Below are 21,603 nucleotides of genomic sequence, written 5' to 3' on the forward strand. Positions count from 1 at the left end.
GTAATTTCCTAATTATTGCAATAATGGCAGTGTGTCCTTGCAGCCAGGGGTGCCAAAGGCATCCTGGGGTGCATCAGGAGAAGTGTGGCCAGCAGGTCAAGGGAGGTGATCCTGCCCCTCTACTCAGCCCTGGTGAGGCCACATCTGGACTATTTTGCCCATTTCTGGTCTCCTCAGTTCTAGAAAGATGAAGGGCTGCTGGAGAGGGTCCAGCAGAGGCCACATAGATGGTGAGGGGTCTGGAGCATCTCTCCTGCAGGAGCTGGGGCTGTTTAGTGTGGAGAAGACTCAATACAAACAAATATCTCCAAGGTGGGTGCCACAAGGGTGGTTCTGGACTCTTGTGTGATGCCCAGTGACAGGATGAGGAGCAAAGGCCATAAACTAAAGCACAGGAAGTTCCATTTCACCCTGAAGAAGAACTTCTTTACATGGAAGGTGGCAGAGCACTGGAACAGTCTGCCCAGAGAGGTCTCTCTGGAGATGTGTAAAACCCACCTGGATGAGTTCCTGTGCAACCTGCCTTGGCAGGGGAGTGGACTTGATCATCTCCAGAGGTCCCTTCTAACCTCAACAATTCTGTGATCCTGGGATTCTGTGGATATTTTCTAGATGGAATCTCCAGTATTTCTCTCAGACTTTCCTATCATACAATTCTCTTAATTTAGCTATAACAGCGGTGATTATACTTTTTTCCAAAGTTAAGTCACTTGAATATATAATATTCATAATATCATTCTTTGGGAAAGAGTTTAAAAGTTAGGCAGGGAGCTGTAAGCAGCTGCAACACAGTCTCTCCTATTGTCTTCTGTGAACTTTGTAAGAAGTTGTAATGTCTCCAGGAAATGGACTTCAATTCAAACCTTGCAAATCACATCCTGAATATTGTCAGCTTAAACTTGTCTCCATGGACTGCGCTTGGAGTCATTAGTTTCAAAATTATTGGGAATGTTGATGGATAAATTTAGACAAAGAAAAGTATGATTGTCACTAGGCAATAATATCTAAGGAAATATTGGCACAATTTATCCCGTGTGGGAGCCATAAAGGACTTAGATCCCAGGCTCAGCAATATTTCTCAGTCAAGGTAGATACAGCAGCTGAAAGCAGTGTGGTAAATATTGAAGAAAAATTCAACTCTCCAAGTGCAAATTGGTTATATGAAAGACAAAGCAAACTTGGTGGGAAACTGAGGCACAGTGTTGCCTCATGATTTGCCTCATGTCTCTCAAGACACCACAGGGATCCAGATCTCTCTGGAGATCTCAGTGCTTTGAGATTCCTTCCAACCCAAACCATTCTATGAGTTCCTTGCCAGCTTTGCTGTTGATTTTCAGGATTACCTTGAGCAGTTGACCATAATTTTGTGCAAGATTACTGCCTATAGTGGCTGTAAGAACTTTTTTGGCAGGGAGGTAAAGGTATTTACATTTTTGAGTGCAGGCGAGGTTATATGAGGTTTTCTGGATCAAGAGGATTTGGCCCATTTCAATTTCAAAGTCTTAGATGGGTTTTGTTGTGAAAAGCGGGTGGGGTTAGATGCAAGGCACTTTATCTTATGGTGTTTACTCCATTTAACAGCAGATGCAGAACTGTGATATGTGTGCAAAGTTTATGCCAAATAAACCCCAGATTGCTCAGAAAGAAATAACTGATCCTTTTCTTGAGTAACCCTTAACTCAGACTGAAGACAATGAATGGTCTTACAAGGAAACAATCCAAGGAAAGAGAACAGCTAATGATACCTTTGGCACATCATGGGAAGGGAGAAAAGTTCACTTTAGTGAACCCTGAGAGAAATCCAAATGGCTCCTGCCTGACATGCCTTGACAAAGAAGGATTGGTCTCACTGATTTATATCTGTGTGATACAGATGAAGCTTGACGATTTCAATTGAGATGAGGTGCATAAAAAAAGTAAAAACAAAAACAAATACAAAACCAAAAAACAAAACAAAGAAACCCCACCAAAACCCGACCAAAAAAAAAAACCCAAAAAAACCAAACCCAAAAAGCCACAACCAAAAACCCCCAAAAACAACAACAAAAAAAGCTGCAGTAGCAGATCTTGATGGAGTTTAATTGGGGAAGCAAATAAATAGGGAAAAAAAAATCTATTGTATTTTTGTGCTGAGCTGTGTAGACAGCAATTAAATCACTAATCAGGCAAGAGTTGGCTGACCTAGGAAAGGAGCAATCTCATGTCTCAGCTGGATGGAAAGTTTAAAAATATCTGCTCAAAGCCGTATTTAAAGGGTACAAAACAAACATAAGAACATTTTGGGTTTCAATTAAGTTTATGGCTTATGGAAACAGTTCCTGTGGCAAATTAGCAATATACTTTACTTAGAATCTACTTCATAATGATATTGGCTTTATTTTTAACAGAAATTGTTTCCCACCAAAATGAAACAAAATTTATTTTTGTCTCCATGTGGGTTGATATTTAGAAGAATTTTTTATTCCTTTAGCCTCTTTAGAAAGCAGATAAAACTGTAGAGTTCTGCTTGACTATCTAAGTGACACCTGTCTGCTTCAAGGGTTTTGATGACACTTATGTTGAAAACATGAGGCCTTGACACAACTCACCTGTGGTCTGACTCTGCCATCCTGTTCACTTCCTTTCTGGAGGCTGTTTTGTAATTTCTTTGCCTTGAGAAACAAGCACTGTACATGTGAAATGTCTCCAGAGCAAGTATGTTATTGTAATTTATGGAAAGAACTTGGGTCAGGAGAGGAACATCTCATTTAAAGCACATTGTCTTGACCTGGGGTCTTGTAGAGTTCTTCCACCTTTTTATGGACAAGTAAGGACTGGATGCATTTCTACTTTTTCTCCTATTATATATAAATATCAGAGACCATCTGAGCAGTAGGATCAGTCAGAGCAAGGGATCTGTACAGGTCCAGTGGAATGTGGATGAAAAATTTAATGTAGAGGCATCCCTTTGCAGATGTGGGTGTGACAAACCCACCCTGGACATCACATTGTACATTGAACTCGCAGGCTGGAGAATGAAAGACCCTCAGCTGCCGCAGCAGCAGCAGCTACAGCTGAGATATCAGGTTTCTTGTATCTCTGTCTTGTATCAGGTTTCTTCTTATCTCTAATTCCTCTCAAGATTAATCATAGAAAGATGTGAAATACCTGATTGCTGGTATTGTACACAGAGATAAAAATCTGTAGGACCTACCTTGAAGCCTTTTTTTTATATTTACTTTTGTGATCCAGAGTTGGTGGTTTCTTCCAGTGTAAGTCTGAAATCCTTCTGAATCCTCAGGATTTTTATTTTAGAGTAGAATATTAGGAACTACATCCTACATCTGAAAAATTATATTTCTTCTCATATTTTTTATTAGACTGTCACAAAATGTTTTACATATTGAATTCAAAGTAATTTACCCTCTGGGTAAAGTGCAACTGGCCAAAGTGCTCAAGGTAAAAGTCTGGTAAATGTACAATTTCCATCCATCACCTTCTTGAACACAGGAGACATTAAAATAGTACATTAGGAAGCATTTAGTTCCCAATCTATACCATTGATGGAGGACTTCAAAGTGTTACAGATACATCAGGGAAGTTTTTATTTTCCAGTTTGACTTAAGGTCTGGGATTTTAACTCAGGACCTTTCTTTTTGAATCTATAGCTGTTGTGTTGACGAGCATATCTAGTGCCAGATATGCTGTAACACTCTAAGGGAATAACCAATGGATTAATGCAATATCTATGCTTGTCTGTAAAATAGAGGTAGTCACACTTTTATATATGTACTGCAACTCTTACATTTGTGGACCTCTAAACATTTGGGGTTTCCCAGCTGCCAAAGCATTATGTGAACAGTGATGAGAAAAGTGGAAGAGAATCTTCCCATTGGTAACCAGAGGAAAAGACTAGTTGAAATGAAATTCTGGAAGTTATTTCTTTCTTCTTTGTGCATCCCTCATTGATATGGGGAGGTCTTGGTGGTTATAATGGGAAATAATTCTCTACCTCATGGGTAGCATAAATTTAAACCATATTATTTTAATTTCTCCTTTATTTTCTTTGCTTTTATTAGACTTAATTCTGCTAGAATAGTTCTAAACTTCCTCAAAGGTCAGTACAACACTGTGAAATTGCCAGAGTCTTGTGATGCTGAAAGAGCTATTTAGTATTTGGGGTTTTCAAAAGGCACTTCAACTGTTCATTTGCCATATTTAGGACTGGATTACTTTTTATCCTTCAGTCTTTTTTTTTTTTTGTCTTTTCACATTACACAGCAAAGCAGAATAATGTTGATACTGGAGACTGTTATAAAACATTTGCCTGAATGGTACAAATTGACATTTATTCAAATGGACATTTATACAAATGCTCATTGGACATGAAAGTGAAGTCTTGTCTTTTTTGAGCTCATTAGGCGATATATTGTTCTCTAAATAGGCTGGAATCCCTCTTCCAGAATTTAATTTTAGTATTGGATCTATCTTTGCTCCAGTTCTTCAATGCTAAAAGCACTGATTTTGCGACAAAGTTGTTTCTTTCCTTTCACTCACTACAGCAGCACAGGGGTGGTGAAGGAAAACTCAAATCACCAAGAGCTCTGCTCCAGAATGTGTCAGTGGGTATTTATCAGACACAGACATTTTCTGTCCCAAAGTCACCCCACCTAATGTGCTTGGTAGGAGCTGTACTTTAGCTCTTACTACTTCCACAGCTTTTTATTAATTTCTCTCATGTGTTAACATGGACATGAGTGTGACACGTCTAACTGCTGTGCACCTAAGTCCAGAAAACCAGAGAAACCCTTTCAGAACTGGTTTGGAATTTTTTTTTATCAAGGAGAAATTAAAATTCAAGTTGAAATTTGCAAGAGTTACCACTATTTAATTAGTATTGGTGAAGACCTATAAATAGCTCTTATTTAAGAAGGCATATGGCTCCAACAGATGGTAAAGGAAAAAAAGAAAGTTAGATAAACAGGGATATTTGCAAAAGGTTTTCTGATCTCCTTTGCTTACATTTTTCAGCACAGTGCTTGCTTCGGTTCTGGAAAAATGGCCTGCTCTTCATGTGAGGAATACTTACATGTCTTAATTTTCTCTAAAGATACCAAAATAGAGTGGCCTGCAAGTATTTAAGAAGTCTGACAATAATAGAAGATTTGAGCTGTCAAGGAAACTTAGGAACTGTTTTTTTTTTTTTGGTACGGGTTCTGAGCAAGAACCAGCTCTACTTGTGACGTTAGTGGGAATTTCAGATGGTAAAGGCCAAGGAACAGGACAGCAAATGTATGGATGGGTGAGGGAGATACTCATCCAAGAGAGAGGTTTGGGTTGTGTTTATGGCAGTACCAACCAGGATGCTGTGAGTTGCAGAGATCACTCAGATTACAGGTGGATTTCAGCTAGTCCAGACTGAGATTTTAAATGCTTTGGGGAGGCCTCATTGCAGCCTTCCAGCACTTAAAAAAAGAGAGAGAGACTTTTTACACAAATAAGAATAGGATAAGAACAACAGTTTTAATCTAAAAGAGGATAGATTTAGATTAGATGTTAGGAAGAAAAATTTCTTTCCTGTGAAGGGGGTGAGGCCCTGGCACAGGCTGCGCAGAGAAGCTGGGGATGTCCCATCCCTGGAGATGTTCAAGTCCAAGGTGGATGGGGCTTGGAGCAGCCTGGTCTAGTGGAAGCTGCTCCTTCCCATAGCAGGGGATTGGAGCTAGAGGATCTTTAAAATCTCTTCTAACCCAAACCATCGTGTGATTCTGTGATTATTTTATTAATGGGTTTTTTGATTCTTTCCTGCCAAGGTCAGGATTAAATTGCTAGATGGTATTTCTTGTTCAGACTCAGATGTTTATTAGTTCTTATCTATGTTGCAGTCTCACAAGCTGTGAGTTCTACATACTTTGCTCTAACTAGATACAAAATGGCCATGTATCTCTCGCTACAATGTCTTTTAAGGATAAACTATCCAATTAAGAAATGACACCTAATTATCTTTTACTTTTAACCCAATAACTAATCACCCGTCTGTCCAAATGCAGACTGTCCGATTACAAAATACCACCAAATACAAAATACTACCAAACTCATGAAGAAGAAAGTGAAGAAGAAGGACCAGCCACAGCCCTAAAACCTCCATCTTAGCTCTCTATATATGACTATTTCTAAAACCTTTCTACCATGTGATATTACACTTCTATTCAAACTACACACCCAGTTCTCACTCAGTTTTGGAAGCTTCTCCCTGGCCTCAGGTCAAATGAAGTGTTCTCTTGGGTGTCAGTGCCTGACAGGAGAGAAAGTCTGAAATTCTCATCAGCCAGAGTTCCCACATTTTATGGTACTCTCTCCACCTGTTCATTGCCACCCTCCCTGTTCACCCCTGTTGAACTGACTCTGCAATTGCTTCCAAGTGGCTCCAGGGTGAGGTCGTGTGGCTGGGTTCAAATGCCTTCTGCTGGGATTTACCCACAGCCAGCTTTCCACAGAGGCAGATCACATGAACTGCTGACACCACATGGCTGCGTGGGCAGCAGCATAAGGTTTGTGGGTAGGAAAGTTTCAAAACGTTCACAGCTCATTCTCAAGTGAGTGCCTTGCAGTGCCCTCCCTCTGTCTGTGCACGAGTGACCTGGGAGAATGAACCATCTGCCTTTAAAATTTCTTGTGTGGAAACACAATATGACATGCTTCTCATGGCCATGAATTAGGCTGAAATACAAAGGTTTAAGTGTGCACTGGTATTTATAAAGAAATATTTACAGTAAAGCTCTTTTTACAGCTGCAGTATCTTGATTGTCCTACATTACTGGAGAGCATCTCTTTCATTAAAACAAAGCTTGGCAGAATCCTGCTTTTCCATTTATCTGAATAGCAGCATAATAATACTGCTTTTCCCAGATAGCAAGAGAGATTCAAGAAGTTGCCAGCATTTGAGTAATTATCTAATTTCAAGTACATAGAGACATTAAAAGAGGCTAGACCTAAAGTTAGATCTGTTTTCCATATGGATTTTTCCTGACTGTTTAAGCATTCCTTATTTATTTTAGACCTGTGACACAGTACCCATGAAACTGCAGAGAGCTAATTCTAGAGAAACTGGTTGTCCTTCTCAAAGGCCTGGAGTTGTAATTTTATATTTATAGTAATGATAAAAAAATTACTTTCTTTGTTCTCTGCCTTGCATTGGGGATAGGAAGCAATGTAATGTTTTCAGCAGCAGCATGTAAGGACTAAACTGTCACAATTCCTCCTTCCTCACTTTGAAAAAGTATTAATTAATACTTTTATTGGCTGCAGAATAGAGGACAGAGTTCAGGTAAATCCTGTCTTTGCTCTTCCTTTGTTAAACTCAGAAGTTAAAATGTACTAAACAAAAACTGTACAGAGGGGTATAAATGTGTTGTTTTCCCCTGAAATTCTCAGCATTCTGTAGCCAAGACCTACAGGTTTAAAAGAAAAGTTGTATAGGATATAATTTGCCGTGCAGGAGGTTTTCATGCATTTCTGTTGGAGAAACAAATTTTTCCTGTTTCATTTAGGTCTCACAGTCCTTGTTATATGGAGAAATCTAACATTATTAAAAGTTATTCTTAGTGTGATAGTAACTTTAAAATAAACCAAAGAATAAACTCCAATGTTTTTTTCATGTTCCTAGTGCCTGTTGGAAATAGAGCTAGAAAGTAATGTGAGACGAGGTAATGAAGGATTTTTAACTTTCCTTTTCTAACCTCTCCAAACCAAACTCACTCATGACTTTCAAAGTATCCTCCTGTCAGAGGAGCATTCCCTCATGCACTGGTTCTTTGATAAGGGCTGTGCCACAAGGAATTTATATTTTAAAGCTTTGAAAAAATATATATGAACAGACCTCCATGACTTCTCAAAGACTAATATTGCTGGACAGATCTGGGTTTGATACCAGGGTGCTTACCATCCTTGGAAAGGTTGTTGGTTGACACTGATTCCAGTTTTCTTTGGCAGGTAGAGACGTCATGAAGAAGTACAATCAAAAATGTAATTATGGAAAGATTCCAGCTGGCGAGCTTGGAGCACTGACATAGGAGACACAATGCAGAGGGCACAAGGACCAGCCAGTCCTATTGCTTTGCAAACAGCAAGGGCTCATGTGACTCTGGTGGCTCTGGGGAAATAATTTCTCTCAAGTCTCATCAAGACTTTGCCATTTCAGAGTCTCTCCTTGGTAGAAATCTGAGGTTGGGATATGCATGTGTCATTGTTTGCGCCATGGGAGAGTTGTTGATCTAGAACAGTCATTAAACTTCTCAAACCATTTTTATAGCAGTTAGAAAAAAAAAATAGTAAAGGAGGGTTCAAAGAAAAGAATTTTAAACGCAAGTGATATAATTTAGGCATGATGAAAGCAGAGAAAGAATGCTATAAAGCTCAGAGTAGAAAAATGTATAATTTGGATTTCTAGAAGTGAACAATTGGGATAATTGACTGTTGGAGTTTGAGAGAAGGAGTGCTAATCTATCTGGTGTGTGTATTAGGCTCTTAGAAAGTTCAAGGGAACAATTCTGACCTGCAGAATATTACCACCACCTTCCATTACTTTTCCCTAGAAATGTTTCCCTCTCCTCACATGAATGGGTATGGTGTGAGGGTTCTCTTGGGGGAAATTTCACAAATGAGAATATTTGAAAAGCAGGAAAATTTGAGTCCCTGTCACATCTTTGCACCAGCTGAGGGACACTGCTAGTCTGTCCAGCAACATTTCCAGTGTTTCTGAACTTCAGTTTCAGTGAAGTTCAGTATTCAGAAAACACTTTCAGTGCTTTCAATTAGAAATGCCAGTTTTCCTGGCATATCACACTCCTTCAAAACACAAATAGCACAACAGTCAAGAGAAGAAGATTTCATTATCTACTTTATCAAATTATACCTACTGCCAGCATCAAAGCTATGATTAAGTAGGTTTGATCAGGGGCTTTGTTGGGGTTTGTCACATGTCTCAGAACAAGGCTAAGGTTTCTGGTGGTCTTCCCTTCTCCTTCCCCTTCCCATCTGCCTCAGACCTCCATCACCCCAACCCACTTCAGTGCTTTTGTCCTGGCAGTGGTTAGAATTCTATGGTTTCTAGTCCCACTAAATTAAGTTTTAAATACATAACAAAATTGTTTACAGGTCACTTAGCAGTCAATTCCTTTCTTGTAAGATTATCTGGAGAAAATTTTTCAAGGGCCTCCAGGATCTAAATAACCCCTCTCTGAATCCTTAAAGAGATGAGTAATTTCTGTATGATGTGCTGCAATAATATTTAGAAACCTCCATCTATAGAAGCACCCAGATGGGAAAGTTAGGTAGACTAGAGTGTATCTGGGGACACTTGGAAGATGGTGTATGGGGAGAGAGGGAAAGCAGGACATGCTATAGTGACTGCTCTGAGCCAGCAGCCTGTGCATGAGAGCATCCATAAGTGCAAAGAGCCTTTTCCCCCTTCCTTTTGTAAAAATGCCATTGTTCAATAGTCTGTGGAGGAATTTCTGAGAATGATGGTGGGATGGCATGGAAAGAATAGTAAGAGAGGGATGCATAAACAGGCTTTTCTTGTCCTCTGAATGCCTGAGGAACACAACTCTCCTCTTCATACTTGCAATGGCTCTCACATCTCTGAGAGCTCTTTCGCTTTCCAGATAAACTGAAGAACTATTCAACCGAAAGACAATAAGCAGTAAATGGAATAGACACTTAAGAAGGAAATCAGGATTCTTTATAGCATAGGAATGCTGCACATGTCTCAATAAATCTCCTGACAGGGAAATTTACTGATCAAACATTCATTACCACAAAATTAGACTTTCTTTTTTGAATTCACCAAAGCTCAACCCTTTGAAACTGTGGAATAAATGCAGGTCAGTAGAGTTTTAATTCCAGATCTCACCAGGGAGTGGGAGCTCCCAGCAGTTTCCACACAGTGTGTCTGTCTCCTTTGGGCTGCCTGCGGCTGCTGAGATTTTTGCACAGCTGAGGTTGTACTAGAAAGAGATGTGGGAAAACCCATGGCTCCAATCTTCTCTGTCACACCCTCCTGTGCTTTGTGCCAAAGGACAGAGGTCCTTGTGTGAGCACAGGGATGCATCTGCTGTGAACAGGGGTACACCTGCTGTGTCTTCTGTACCAACACTCTCTGAACAGTGGCAGCTGTGACAAATCCCAGCCTCAGTGCCACTGTCTGCCACCTGGGGTTTAGAGAGACATAGGTTTCAGAAGGAATTCCAGGAAGTGGGGGAAGTTTGGGAAAGGTACCAGGATTATGATTTTCTCATGGAGTAGACTGACGAAGGATATGTTTGGAGCAGCAGCTGCTTCTAGTTAGTGCAAGAAGCTGGAGCAGGCAGCCTGGTCCCTGTCTGTCCCTGAAGCACAGAATACACCAGTGGGTGCTGCAGCCTGAAGGAAAAGATCTGTGAGATGCTGTCATTCCCTTTTGCTTTGAGAGGCAGGATCCCTGCATTGCTGTCAGCATTGCCAAGTCTGCCAAGCTGTTCTCTGAGGAAATTCCTGCTGCAGCCTTAGGTCTTCTCTGAGAGGGGGGAGAAGCCACCTGTGGCTACTGAATTAGTCAGGGATGGATGTGTTTAGGGGCAGATCAGTCACTAATGTGCTGTAGTTCTCTGCCAGGTATCTGCAAAGGAGGGCTCCCTGCTTAAAACTGAGTGATTTTTGGCCCTGTAACATCATACTCTGATTTGAGGCAGCCCCAAACACTGTCAGCATGACGTTGACTTTGACCTTTCCAACAAGAGAAATTATTTCTTATGCCACTTTGCAAATCCAGCTCCTAAAGCAATTACACATGAGGAGTGGTCTGCTCAGAGGTGTGTTTGAAAAGAAAATGAGATTAAACTTTCTATCTGAGAAGAGCGCCAGTGTATCAATATCCAAATCAAATAACATAAAGTTTCTTTTTTCTGCCAGCTAGGAGTAAGAATGTGCTATACCTCTAATATGATTTTTGCGGTGTCTGTAATATCATGAGGTTTAAATTAAAATAAATATGACTGCATGCTTTTGAAGAGCAATTCAGGCTGAAACATTCTAGCCTTACTGGTGTAGCACATGAAAATAAATATGTATTTATCTAGGCTGCCTAGATTCATGCATAACTAGTGTGCAGATTGGGTGGTGGGAAGACATAGCAGGACAAAATACTTGGGCTGCTCCTGGGTGTGCTTGATAAAAGTCAGTAATAGGAAAATTATTTGAATGTTGCCTGGATGACAGCATTATGATTCTGCTAATTAATTAGATCAAGTTTTATTGGTCTTATTGTCATTTAGTCAACTCTGCCCCATGTGATTTTTTCTTTTTTTGAGATATTTCAGTGTCCATGCTATTTCAGTTCCAGCAGACTGGCACCACTAAACTAATTTTTTAATGACAAAACTCCATTCACTTGTCTACTGTTCTTCAGTAATTTGTTTTGTTTTGTTTTGTTTTGTTTTCTGTTATTTTATTTTTATATAACCAAACTTGACCTCAGAAAATATTTAATCCTCTGTCAGTCTTGACTCACTGACCTATGATTGCAAATTATGTACAAATCTCAGCAGAATAGACCTATCCTGATTTGAAACTCTTGACAAAACAGTAGCCCCTGGACTTTTATCTTACCACAGCTTCTGGTGCCAAAACAATTCTGCAAAGGAGTAAATTCCAATAAGTACCTTCGGAAAAATTGTACTTTCTAAAAAGGATTGTCTTCTGACTTTTTGATGATGATTACACATCTGTTTCTCTCTGAAGGACTAATCCTGGCACACCTTTTTTAAGCACCCCTTCTCAGGGGAGTTCCAAAATACCATTTGATAAAGGACTATCTTTTAAAAGCTCTGATTCCTACACGACTGAGTGCTGGAAGGGGACAAAACCAGCTCTGAGTAAATTTTGTGACCTGTTGTTGCTCTGGGTCTATGGAAATAGAATTAGCAGGGGATTCTGATTACCAGATTACCAGCCATGACAAACCTTGAAAGTTCCTAACTCAGGTGCCCAATTGTTCATTTAAAAGTCACTCTGTCATTGCAGGCTCCCCTGGAATGCGTTCACTGCAGTACAGTGAATGTTTCCTCCAATGTGAATTGCTATAGTTCAGCAAGCCACATGTTTTTTTTCCTATTACTGGAAATGGAATTGCTCAAAAAGCAGTTGACTTGAAGCAAAGTCTTTCCTCAGTATAAAGTATGCATTTTTTTTTAAATGTCCTAAATTATATAGGGTTCATTGTAACCAAAACAAAATACATACCCTGGATGCCCCTAAAAGTTAGAAAGGATAAATCCCACCTGAGTTATGTGATGTTTATTTGTGATCATTTGATACATCAGCACACAGGTGATGCTATTGGCTGAATTTGTTGTGGAGTAGCTTATAGTTTTGGTTCTTGAGTTCCTTTGATTTATCCTATTTTTTTTTTTTTTTTTTGGACCAAATTGGCATCTCTCACATATGCCAAGGACTTGAAGGAATACACAGGAATCTTGAAAAAAATACTTATGTTTCTGTATTTTAAGATGCCTCTGCACTTCCGGTTTCTACATACAGGATCTGCTATTGATTATTGTCCCCCCCTCCCAAGTAGTAACTTCTGGGAGTACCAGAGATGAATAGAAAATTCCCTCTTCTGAAAGATGCCCTTTGCAGATAAAAGATGAAGTTTCACAGGTGAACTCCCACAGTCCTCATGGTGCTGGGTGCACCGAGTTAAGCATTTGATGCTTTTATTAGAAATAAAGTTAATAGGATAAATGCTGTGACAGGATCAAGCATTCTTACTTTGAAATCCAGCCTGCAGTTTTAGCATTTGTTTTCTTTAAATACCATGTCTGTGAACCTGCAACCCACAATAACAGCCTGCTCTACTACCATTAATTATTGAAAATGCAAGTGTTTAATTACAAGTACTACTTAGGTAACCCTGGAGTGAAATCATAGGATACAAATTAATCTCCTTGCTGAAATCACACCAGGAGTATGTCTGTGTTTTGTGCAGGTGATTCCAGCCTTTGCTCGACCTGTGTTCATGAAAACAATGTTTACAGCAGAATATTTCAGATTTTGTACAGAAATGAAGAGATCGTTCTTAATGAGACCATGAACTTCAGAGTGCACCTGCTTCTGGATGGTGAAAGGGTGAGTAGTTTTGGATTGCAATAAAAACCAGCAGGACTGGGACTCCTCTTACTTAACTTTAGGTGTGCATCGCACAGGTATCTCTATTTCAGAAGTTCATGTGTTGTCAGAGGTGTCAAGAATGCAGCTGCTGGAGGGAAAAACACAGTTTTTCCTCCAGCAAAACTGGAGGGAATACACCAGCAGCTGAATTAGGAGGAGATTGGCTGTCCTGGACCCATAAATACCTGTGATTTATTTATTTGTACATGTTGACATTGTAAAACTCTGCATGAGGTCAGAGAGACCCTCTACATTGTGCCTGTTTATGAGGAGCAGGCTACACCTTGGATTTCCAGTGGAATAAGATATTGACATACTCTGGTAAGTTATAATATCAGAAACTCAAGTATCTCAACCATAATTTATCATTTGTGTGCTGGATCACTCACTTAACACAGCTGTGCTGATCAGCCCCACCTGAGAAAACTGTGAGTATGGTGCTATTACTTCCATCCATTATTATTATTCTCTTACCCTCCTCTCTTGTGACTGAAATTTTCTACAGCTCCCAGCCCCTTTCCATCCTTCAGAGGTCTCCTGGCCTTTGTCCTTGGTGCTCCTGACTGCAGGAGCCCATGGGAGAGCTGCTGGAGCTTTCCCTTCCTTGGAGTCCCTGTACAACCCTTTTGTTTTCTGTGGTACTCCAGCACAACATGTCCATCCTGAGACCCTTTTCCCCTCTTTCCAGCCACTCCTTCAGGCAACAGAATCACTCACATATGGTAAAAACACAATCTGGGACACCCAGCTTGTAGAGCACTTGTGGTTTAACCTTGCTGATGTGAAACCAAAATCTTCCAGCAGCAATTCCTGTTGCCAGGAGCTACAAGAGAGGAGCAGTCTTCGTTCATGGAGAGCTGTGTTTTGCTGAAATCTTAAATAGGAAGGGGAGAGAGTGTCACAGTAGAATGGCATTCAGGCATGTCCCATTTGCCATCACTGTGCTTTTCCAGCTCAGGGACTTGTACAAAATGTATGGCATTGGTACCTGACCTCGGTGGTGACAAGAGACACAACAACAGCATCTTTGCCAAGTCAGCTTGTCATCAAAAGGAGGCACTATGAGTTACACAGCCAGTGTGAATCATGTGCTGTGTGTTGAACTCAGGGCCAGAGACACTCACCTGTTCTTTGTATAACTTTCTATTTGATCATGATGAGATTTAAAATCTCTTTTTTTGTACTATTTCAAAGCATATATATATATATATATATATATATATATATGTTATATAGAGATCTAAATTAAAACAGCTTGAGAGCCCAATTTAAGCTAACATGCTTCCTTTTCTCTCCCACTTTCCTTTTGCTGTTTTGGTTTGATTTCTTTTTTTTAATGATGGTGTCGTCAATTTATTCCTCCCTAGAATTATTGGTTTGTGCTTAGCTAAAAAATTACTAAATGCAAGGCTATCAATATTTGTTAGGAAGATATCCCAGCATACCTTATCCAATATTAATTTCATCCTTCCATTGTGGAGTACCTCTGACTAAATATCTCTCCCCACAAATTACAGCAGTTTTCACTGTGCTGAGAAGGGATGATTTCTGATGATTTCTACATTATTATTCAGGAAAGTTGTGCACCTCATGAAATTGAAAACAAAAAGTAGCCCACAAGATGCCTCACAGCTAAAACTCATTGTGACTCTTCATGTGCTGTATGCAGCACCACTTGGCTTTCCATAGGACATTCCTTGGGAAGAGGACACCTGACCAATTCTGTATTTACAGAGTGGATTTGAGATAAACTTAATTTTTTTGTGTGGTGAAGTAACTTTGGGTTTTCAGGAATGTAGAATAAGAGGATAAACAGGTTTGTTGTTCCAGATGAGTTGCTAAAGGCACTCTAAAGAATCATATACAAAAAATAAAGATCAGAAAAATTTTTGTGTATTGAGCAGATTAGCACAATTCACTTCTGTTTAATGCTTTTAGGCTTCTTTTTTTCTGCCTTGATGTCTTGTCCTCCACAGCTTTGCAAATTTGATATAAATGTGGGAGAGACTGAAGTGTGCCACTACTACATCCACAACTATTCAGAGACAGTTTTGTATCTTTGTCACATAATCTCCTATGTTGGATGAAATCCTTGCAATGTGGTGTTGGCAAGTCAACTAGAGATTTTTAAAGTGTTTTAAATATCATCTGTGTTCATAACTCTTAATTTATTTAGCACACAACAGATGTGAAGCTTTTTTTGTGTCTCTTGTGTGCTATGGTGATTTTTCTTGGTTGAGGATGAAGGTTCTGTTCACTGTTTTTGTCTGTGGATGGAAGCTATGATAAATAGACAAAGGAGTTAGTCTGGGTAATGCAAGAATTGAGTCCATACACTCCATGCAGTTTGTGCTGTCAGAGCTGGAATTATCCAATATCATATTAGGAGAGCATTGTTCCTCCTGGTGCTCAGGTAGTTTTGCTGATGAGATGTTTTGCTGAGATAGACACAGCCAAAAAAAAAAAAAAAAACCAACCAAAAAACTAAAAAACCAAACAACAAAACAAATGTGAATGTCCAAATTAGATTATTTGCTTTTTTTTCTTTTAGTTCTCCCCCTCCTCTTCTAGCATAACCCTAGATATGCTTAAATATGTAAATACTTTTTTTTTTTTTTTTTGCCTGGTACTAAACCAAAGGAAGCCCTATTATTTGTCTAGAAGTGGCACTGAACATGCCTTTCACCATATAAATGGTGCTTTAAAACTCTTTGGTTTATTTGATTTTTTTTTTTTTTCCGATATTGTCCCAACATACAACATTTTTTGAATTCAAAGGAAACAATATTGCAGGGCTGGGGCAGAATTTATTGCTACAAAGAGCTCTAATTTATTTTCATATGATTTTGATTTCTTTCTTATTAGAAAGAAATTCTTCTCTTATTCTTATTAGAGAAGACACTTTGCCTCTCTCATCATGCAGTAGAATAGATTACTTGTCTGGCTTCTTCCCTGCTGGCCCTGTTCAGAGAAAATTTAGTAGCAGAGGGAGAACAGAGTGAGGCAAGCTGGAATAACACAGTATATTATATTTTGTATTTTTAAGTGATCTGGGACATCCAGATCATTCAGTTTGACACTCTGGCTAAATGGTTAAATACTAGTGAAGGAAAAAGGAAAGTGTTACCTCTGTAGTGAAAACTTTGATGAGTTTTATGTGGGGTTTTGCACTATTCTGATCAGTCTGATTTCAATAGAGTTTTGGGAATAAAAATATCTAATTTATGCAGTTTACTGCATGACCCCATGCAGTGAAGAATATCTCCTGGTCTCTCAGGCACCTGCTCACTGCTTCAAGGTGCTTGGGGTGAGTGTCACCAGCTACTGAACTTGTTTGGAGCAGACTCAGATCTCAGTGGCTGTTGCAGGTGCTCAGCAGCTCTGGGTACAGACTCAGAATTTCATCCCCTTTGTTTGGAGGAGGAGAAGGAGGTTTGCTTTGTCTGAAGCACTGTACTGGATTCCTAGTTTAAATTCAGAATATAGCTTCAGTAATGATTACTTTTTTTGCCACTGCTGGTGACTGTGATTTTTAGTGATAGCAACTCATTAAAAAGGAAAAAGTCCTCCTTTTCTTTTTTTTTTTTTTTTTTTTTTCATTTTTAATGAAAGGCATACTTCCAGGTATTTTGAGACAATCACAAAAGAGAAAGCACATTTTCAGTATATAGAAGTGGGAATTTTCCCTTCACATCTCAATGCCTGTGGCCATGCTAGAAGAAATATCATATTACTTCAGAAGAGATGAAATATAACATCTTTCAGAATTTCTTCAAAGCACAACAAATCTTTGACTCTCAATTTTCTTACTTCAACAGGAACAGATTGTACATTGTTGATCCAGTTTCACCTTTGGAATACCTGACTAAATATGGTTTATGCTATTTGTTTTATGAATCCTTCCTGTCAGAGCAGGGTAGATCCCTCTGATGTTGCCTTCAGTGCATTTTTAGTGTAATCTCTGCTCTGTTGTTAAGAAGGTGATGATCAACTTTGAAAAGCAGAGTTCATCTTGCCTATTTTAACCTGTCTAAAGTGTAAATGTAACTAGACCAAGATATTTCTCTAAGCTCTACCTACTGTCAGTGGAAAGAGACAGGCACAAACAGAAATTAATTGTCCTTCTCCAGGGGGTACCTCGGGATGGAGCAGGTCACTCTCTGCCTCTGCTTGCTGCTTGACACTGGCAGAATACAGAACCCATACCTCCCACATCACCTTTTTGTGACTAAAAAAAGGTTGTATTTACAATATCACACCCCGAGTGAATACCTTCAATTTTCCACTTTTATTTCTGTGCACCTCCTGCTGTGTTCTGTCATGCTGTAAAGGATGTTTACACTCACAGAAAAATACTTTTTTGGTTATAAAGTGTGTAATTTTTTTGGTTCATATTTCCATTTAGGTTGTTAGAAATTATTATTTTTTTATTCTATTAAACATGTTTTTCTTGGAGTGAATTTCAAGGAGTGAATAAGAAAATGCTGGACATCTTAATCCTCTTCTAATTTATTTATTTCCATTGATTACAGTTGTTTTAACTGTGCCAAGCTGGGATGTGTTATCCAATTTAGTTCTTTCCTGGTGAAGGTAATGAACTACTAGCTCTAGCACTGTCTCCAAAAATCCAATAAAACTATTTTATTGACAATAAAAAAAGGGTAATTTTTCTGGTGGGACCTGTTAGATGAGTTAGAATGGAGGTGCCAGCAAGTCACACGTGATTTCTTCAGTGGTTTTGATGAGTAGAATCCTGCCTCATGTAGACACACTCAGCCATGCAACAAGTTAAACTCATATTTTAGTTTTAAAAACAACCAACCTTTGAGTTCTGGAAAGGAAATGGTCTACAGGAGAATCAATGACAAACTACCTCCATGAATCTGCTGAGGGCCCGGAAGAATGACCGTGGGGCAGAAAAGCCTTGGTTTGCTGAGACATAAACTCAAAGATCAATGATGAGTGATCAGAAATTTCCAGAATCATTTGAGCTATTTCTGAATGTTTTAAGCTGTAAACTTTGAAATTTCTATTAGTTACAGGTAGGTAACCACATGGATTTATGACTTTTTCTCATCCAGGAAAACCTGGTCCTTGCTTTTTTTGATAAGATAACCCAAATAAAGGCTCACTCAGGGAGGAAGAGCAGCCTCAGAAATGCCCTTCTGGCTCTTGGTGTGCAAGAGCAAGGATGCAGAGCTTGATGCTCTCTGGTTCCTCTTGTCTGGAATGATTTTTTTGACATGCCATGGCAGCTGGTAGCAGATAACGTCTCTGACTGCTCTGTTCCTCTGACTCCTTCAGCAATTACCTTGACTCACTGTCACATTTGCTTCGTTCTGCCTCTGTGCTGTCATGCTGCTGTTGCTGTGTGGTTTTGCCTTTGCTCTTATCAGACAAACCCACCCACCTCTGCCTTGTGTGTTGTAGGTGCCAACTTACAAAGGTAACCTTGTCTCTCTTTTTGCAGGTGGAAGATGCATTGAATGAGGCAGATTTTCAGCTCAAGCTGGACCTGCACTTTACTGATAGTGACCAACAGTAAGTGCTGGTTTAAAGCTCAGTTGGTAATGTGGGGGTCTGTTCAACTGGAAAATTACTTTGATGAAATGAGTCCTTTTTAAAAAAGGAGAGCTTTGATAAGGCTTCCATTTGCCTTAGTGTTGAAGTTTTCCTGTTTCTTCCCTCTGTATTTTATGTGTGTATCTCATATTCCTGCTTAAAGGGAGAACATTTTTTTCTCCTTGAAGTGTAAATTTCTCAAAGGTTTTAAGTGTTGGTCCATCTTTGCTGCTGTTAAAGGGAATATCATCATTGACTTCCATGTGGTCAGGGTCTGTGACTCAGGAATGCATTTATCTCAGGAGGTAATGAAATATTTTCTGGCTGAAAACAGGGGTTATGAACATGCTATGCACTTTTCTTCTATTTAGAAAATAGCCTCTACATTTTAGGAGGAAGTAGAATTCCTATTGAATTTGATTTCTTCTAACTGAATTTGATTCTGTAATCTTAGGTGAAGTGGGATTAGCATCCCTTCCTGAGGCATAGCAGGAAGTGTGATCCCAGATGTTTTTGAGCCTCACTTAATCAGGGAAAAGGGTTCCAGTGACTTGAGTAGCATTTATGGGGAGTGGGAGGGGATGCAGAGAAATAATCTGAGCTGTATTTCTTGCTGAGACTGTCCCCGTGGGATTTTCTGCATACCCAAATTTCAAGAAATTGTTACTGTTGTCTTCAAGATACAAAAAGAATAAACTTGTTCTTTCAGGCAGGGGGGGACTTGACTATCAGTCAAGTGCTTATGGGTCCTGAAGAGAGAAAAAAAACCAAAACATTAAGTCACAGCCAAAAAGAAAAAGAACTGAAATATTCAGGTTATGGAATTGTGCTCTAAACTCTACACCTAGTTTCTGTTATCACCTGAAAGATTAGTGTAATTTACTATAAACAAAAGTAGTGATTTTTAGAAAATTATATTCTTCAAATATCATTGAAATATTTCTTGGAACTAACCATGCACCACTCATACATCTATTCCTAGGTTTTCTGAGCTCTGGGAAACAATTGTCTTCAGAAGTGTCTTTAATGCCTTAAAATAATTCCTCTTTAGAAGTTTCACTTGCATTGGGAGGATCTGTTTAGTCATGCTCCAGGTTTACAGCTCAGTCTCCTGTCCTGTAGATGACTCAGATGTCATGTCATTGACTGCACCCTAGGATGGTTATTCTGGAATAGTTATAAACAAAATTTAAATTAAAGTCTTGACTTTCATTTTCTGAAAAAAAAAAAAAAAAAAAAAAAAAAAACCAACCCAAATTCCAGAGAAGCTAATCCAACTTGTACAGTTTCTCCACAATTACTTCAATTTCTCTTTTGAATTTTGGCCTCTTCCAAAAAGTTTTTTCAACTTTTTGTTGTTTTTTTTTTCAAGTTTTTATCAGATTGACAAACTGCAAAGGTACTCAGAATATTTTCATCTGTGTCTGACACAGGACTGCTTCTAACTCTCACAGATTTTCTGAGCTGATTGTTCTTACATAGAACACAGGCAGTGTGGTGTCCCATCTATGAACACTCAAATAAATTGAACAGTTTGCTAAGTTCATTTGCTTCTGCTATTTAGATCTTGATGTGCCAACTAGTGCATAGCTGAGCATCAAGGGCAATCACCAGGGAAAACCAGAATTGTGTCACATCTGTTCTTCTTTTATACTGTATATTCATATATAACTCTGCATATGTTCTTTATGTTTTTTTTAATTTCTATTTATGTTAATTATATCTACATTAGTATTAATATTTATGTTTGGCACGAGCACAGCACAAGATGCTCTTCAGTTACGTTAACACTTATGGAGCTGGGGAGTGATGAAGTTTCACCTCGAGCCGTTTCTGTCTGCTGCCTGTAGCGCGCTGCAGGCTGTGCCAGCTCAGCCTTTCACTGACCCCTGTGAACCCCCTTCCCTTGCAGGCTGAGGGATGTGCCAGCCATCCCCATGATCAGCAGCCGCACGCTGTGCCTGCACTTCCACCCCCGCCGAGGGCTGCACCACCACGTCCCTGTCATGTTCGACTACTTCCACCTGTCCGTGGTCTCCGTCACCGTGCACGCGTCCCTGGTGGCTCTGCACCAGCCTCTGATCAGGTAACAGCACAGGATGTCCGTGGGAAGGCAGAGGAGCTTCCTCTGCTGAGTTCTCCCATTGGATGGCAGAAGCAGAGAGAATAATTTAATTTAAAGGGTTTTTGGTCCTGGGCTGAGAGTCTGGAGGTTGGGGTGTAGAACTAAACTATGACACGAGCCTCTTCCCTTGGTAAGACACTTGGGGTCTGGTCAAAAAATAACAAAATTTTGGGAAAGAGAATTTGGATTAGTCTTGATATCTCTTCCCCATCTGTAGTCAGGAAAGTGCAAATTGTGTTTTCCTTGATTGTTTTTTGTCTTTATTTTAAAAGCAACTAAAAACATTTATGCTTTTCCTCTCTGATGATTTGTAAAGCATTCAAGACAGCTGGACTCATCCATGGCCTCTGTGCATGAGCATAATTCATAAAGTGGTTAGGAGGAGGCAGACAGGAGTCAGTGCTGGCTAAGGCTCCACTGGATTTTCCTTCACAGCATCATCTGATTTGACTGCGCAGCACTATAACACCAGCTGCCATGGGGTCTAGGTGTGGTTTATGTTATCTGATTCATAATGACAAGAAAATAATTCAGAACTCCTTCAAGTAAAACAGGTCTAGAGGTCAGTATCCTCCAATATTTCGAGCAGGTGAAGGGAAGCAAAGGTCTTTCTGACAATTTACTTGGAGCCAAATCTTGTCAGCATGTGAGATAGAGAGGGCTGGGAGGGAGGGAACTTCTTTGGTTTTGAAGCAAAATTCAGTGCTCAGATTTGTTCAGCTTCCCTTAAC

The 21,603-nt window shown here is 39.5% G+C and overlaps 1 protein-coding gene across 3 annotated transcripts in view; it reads left to right on the forward strand.

Annotated features, from left to right (window-relative positions):
- FAM135B (family with sequence similarity 135 member B) overlaps positions 1 to 21,603 on the forward strand; it is a 257,473-nt gene that overhangs the window by 166,485 nt on the left and 69,385 nt on the right. For all 3 annotated transcript variants that reach the window (XM_077781909.1, XM_021546046.2, XM_021546047.2), the window contains exons 4-6: positions 13,004 to 13,143; positions 18,656 to 18,726; positions 20,660 to 20,833. In XM_077781909.1, the coding sequence (XP_077638035.1) occupies positions 13,004 to 13,143; positions 18,656 to 18,726; positions 20,660 to 20,833 (385 nt within the window). The remainder of the gene's footprint in view (positions 1 to 13,003; positions 13,144 to 18,655; positions 18,727 to 20,659; positions 20,834 to 21,603) is intronic.

This window comes from Lonchura striata, chromosome 1, assembly GCF_046129695.1.
Source record: "Lonchura striata isolate bLonStr1 chromosome 1, bLonStr1.mat, whole genome shotgun sequence".
NCBI classification, from domain to species: Eukaryota; Metazoa; Chordata; class Aves; order Passeriformes; family Estrildidae; genus Lonchura; species Lonchura striata.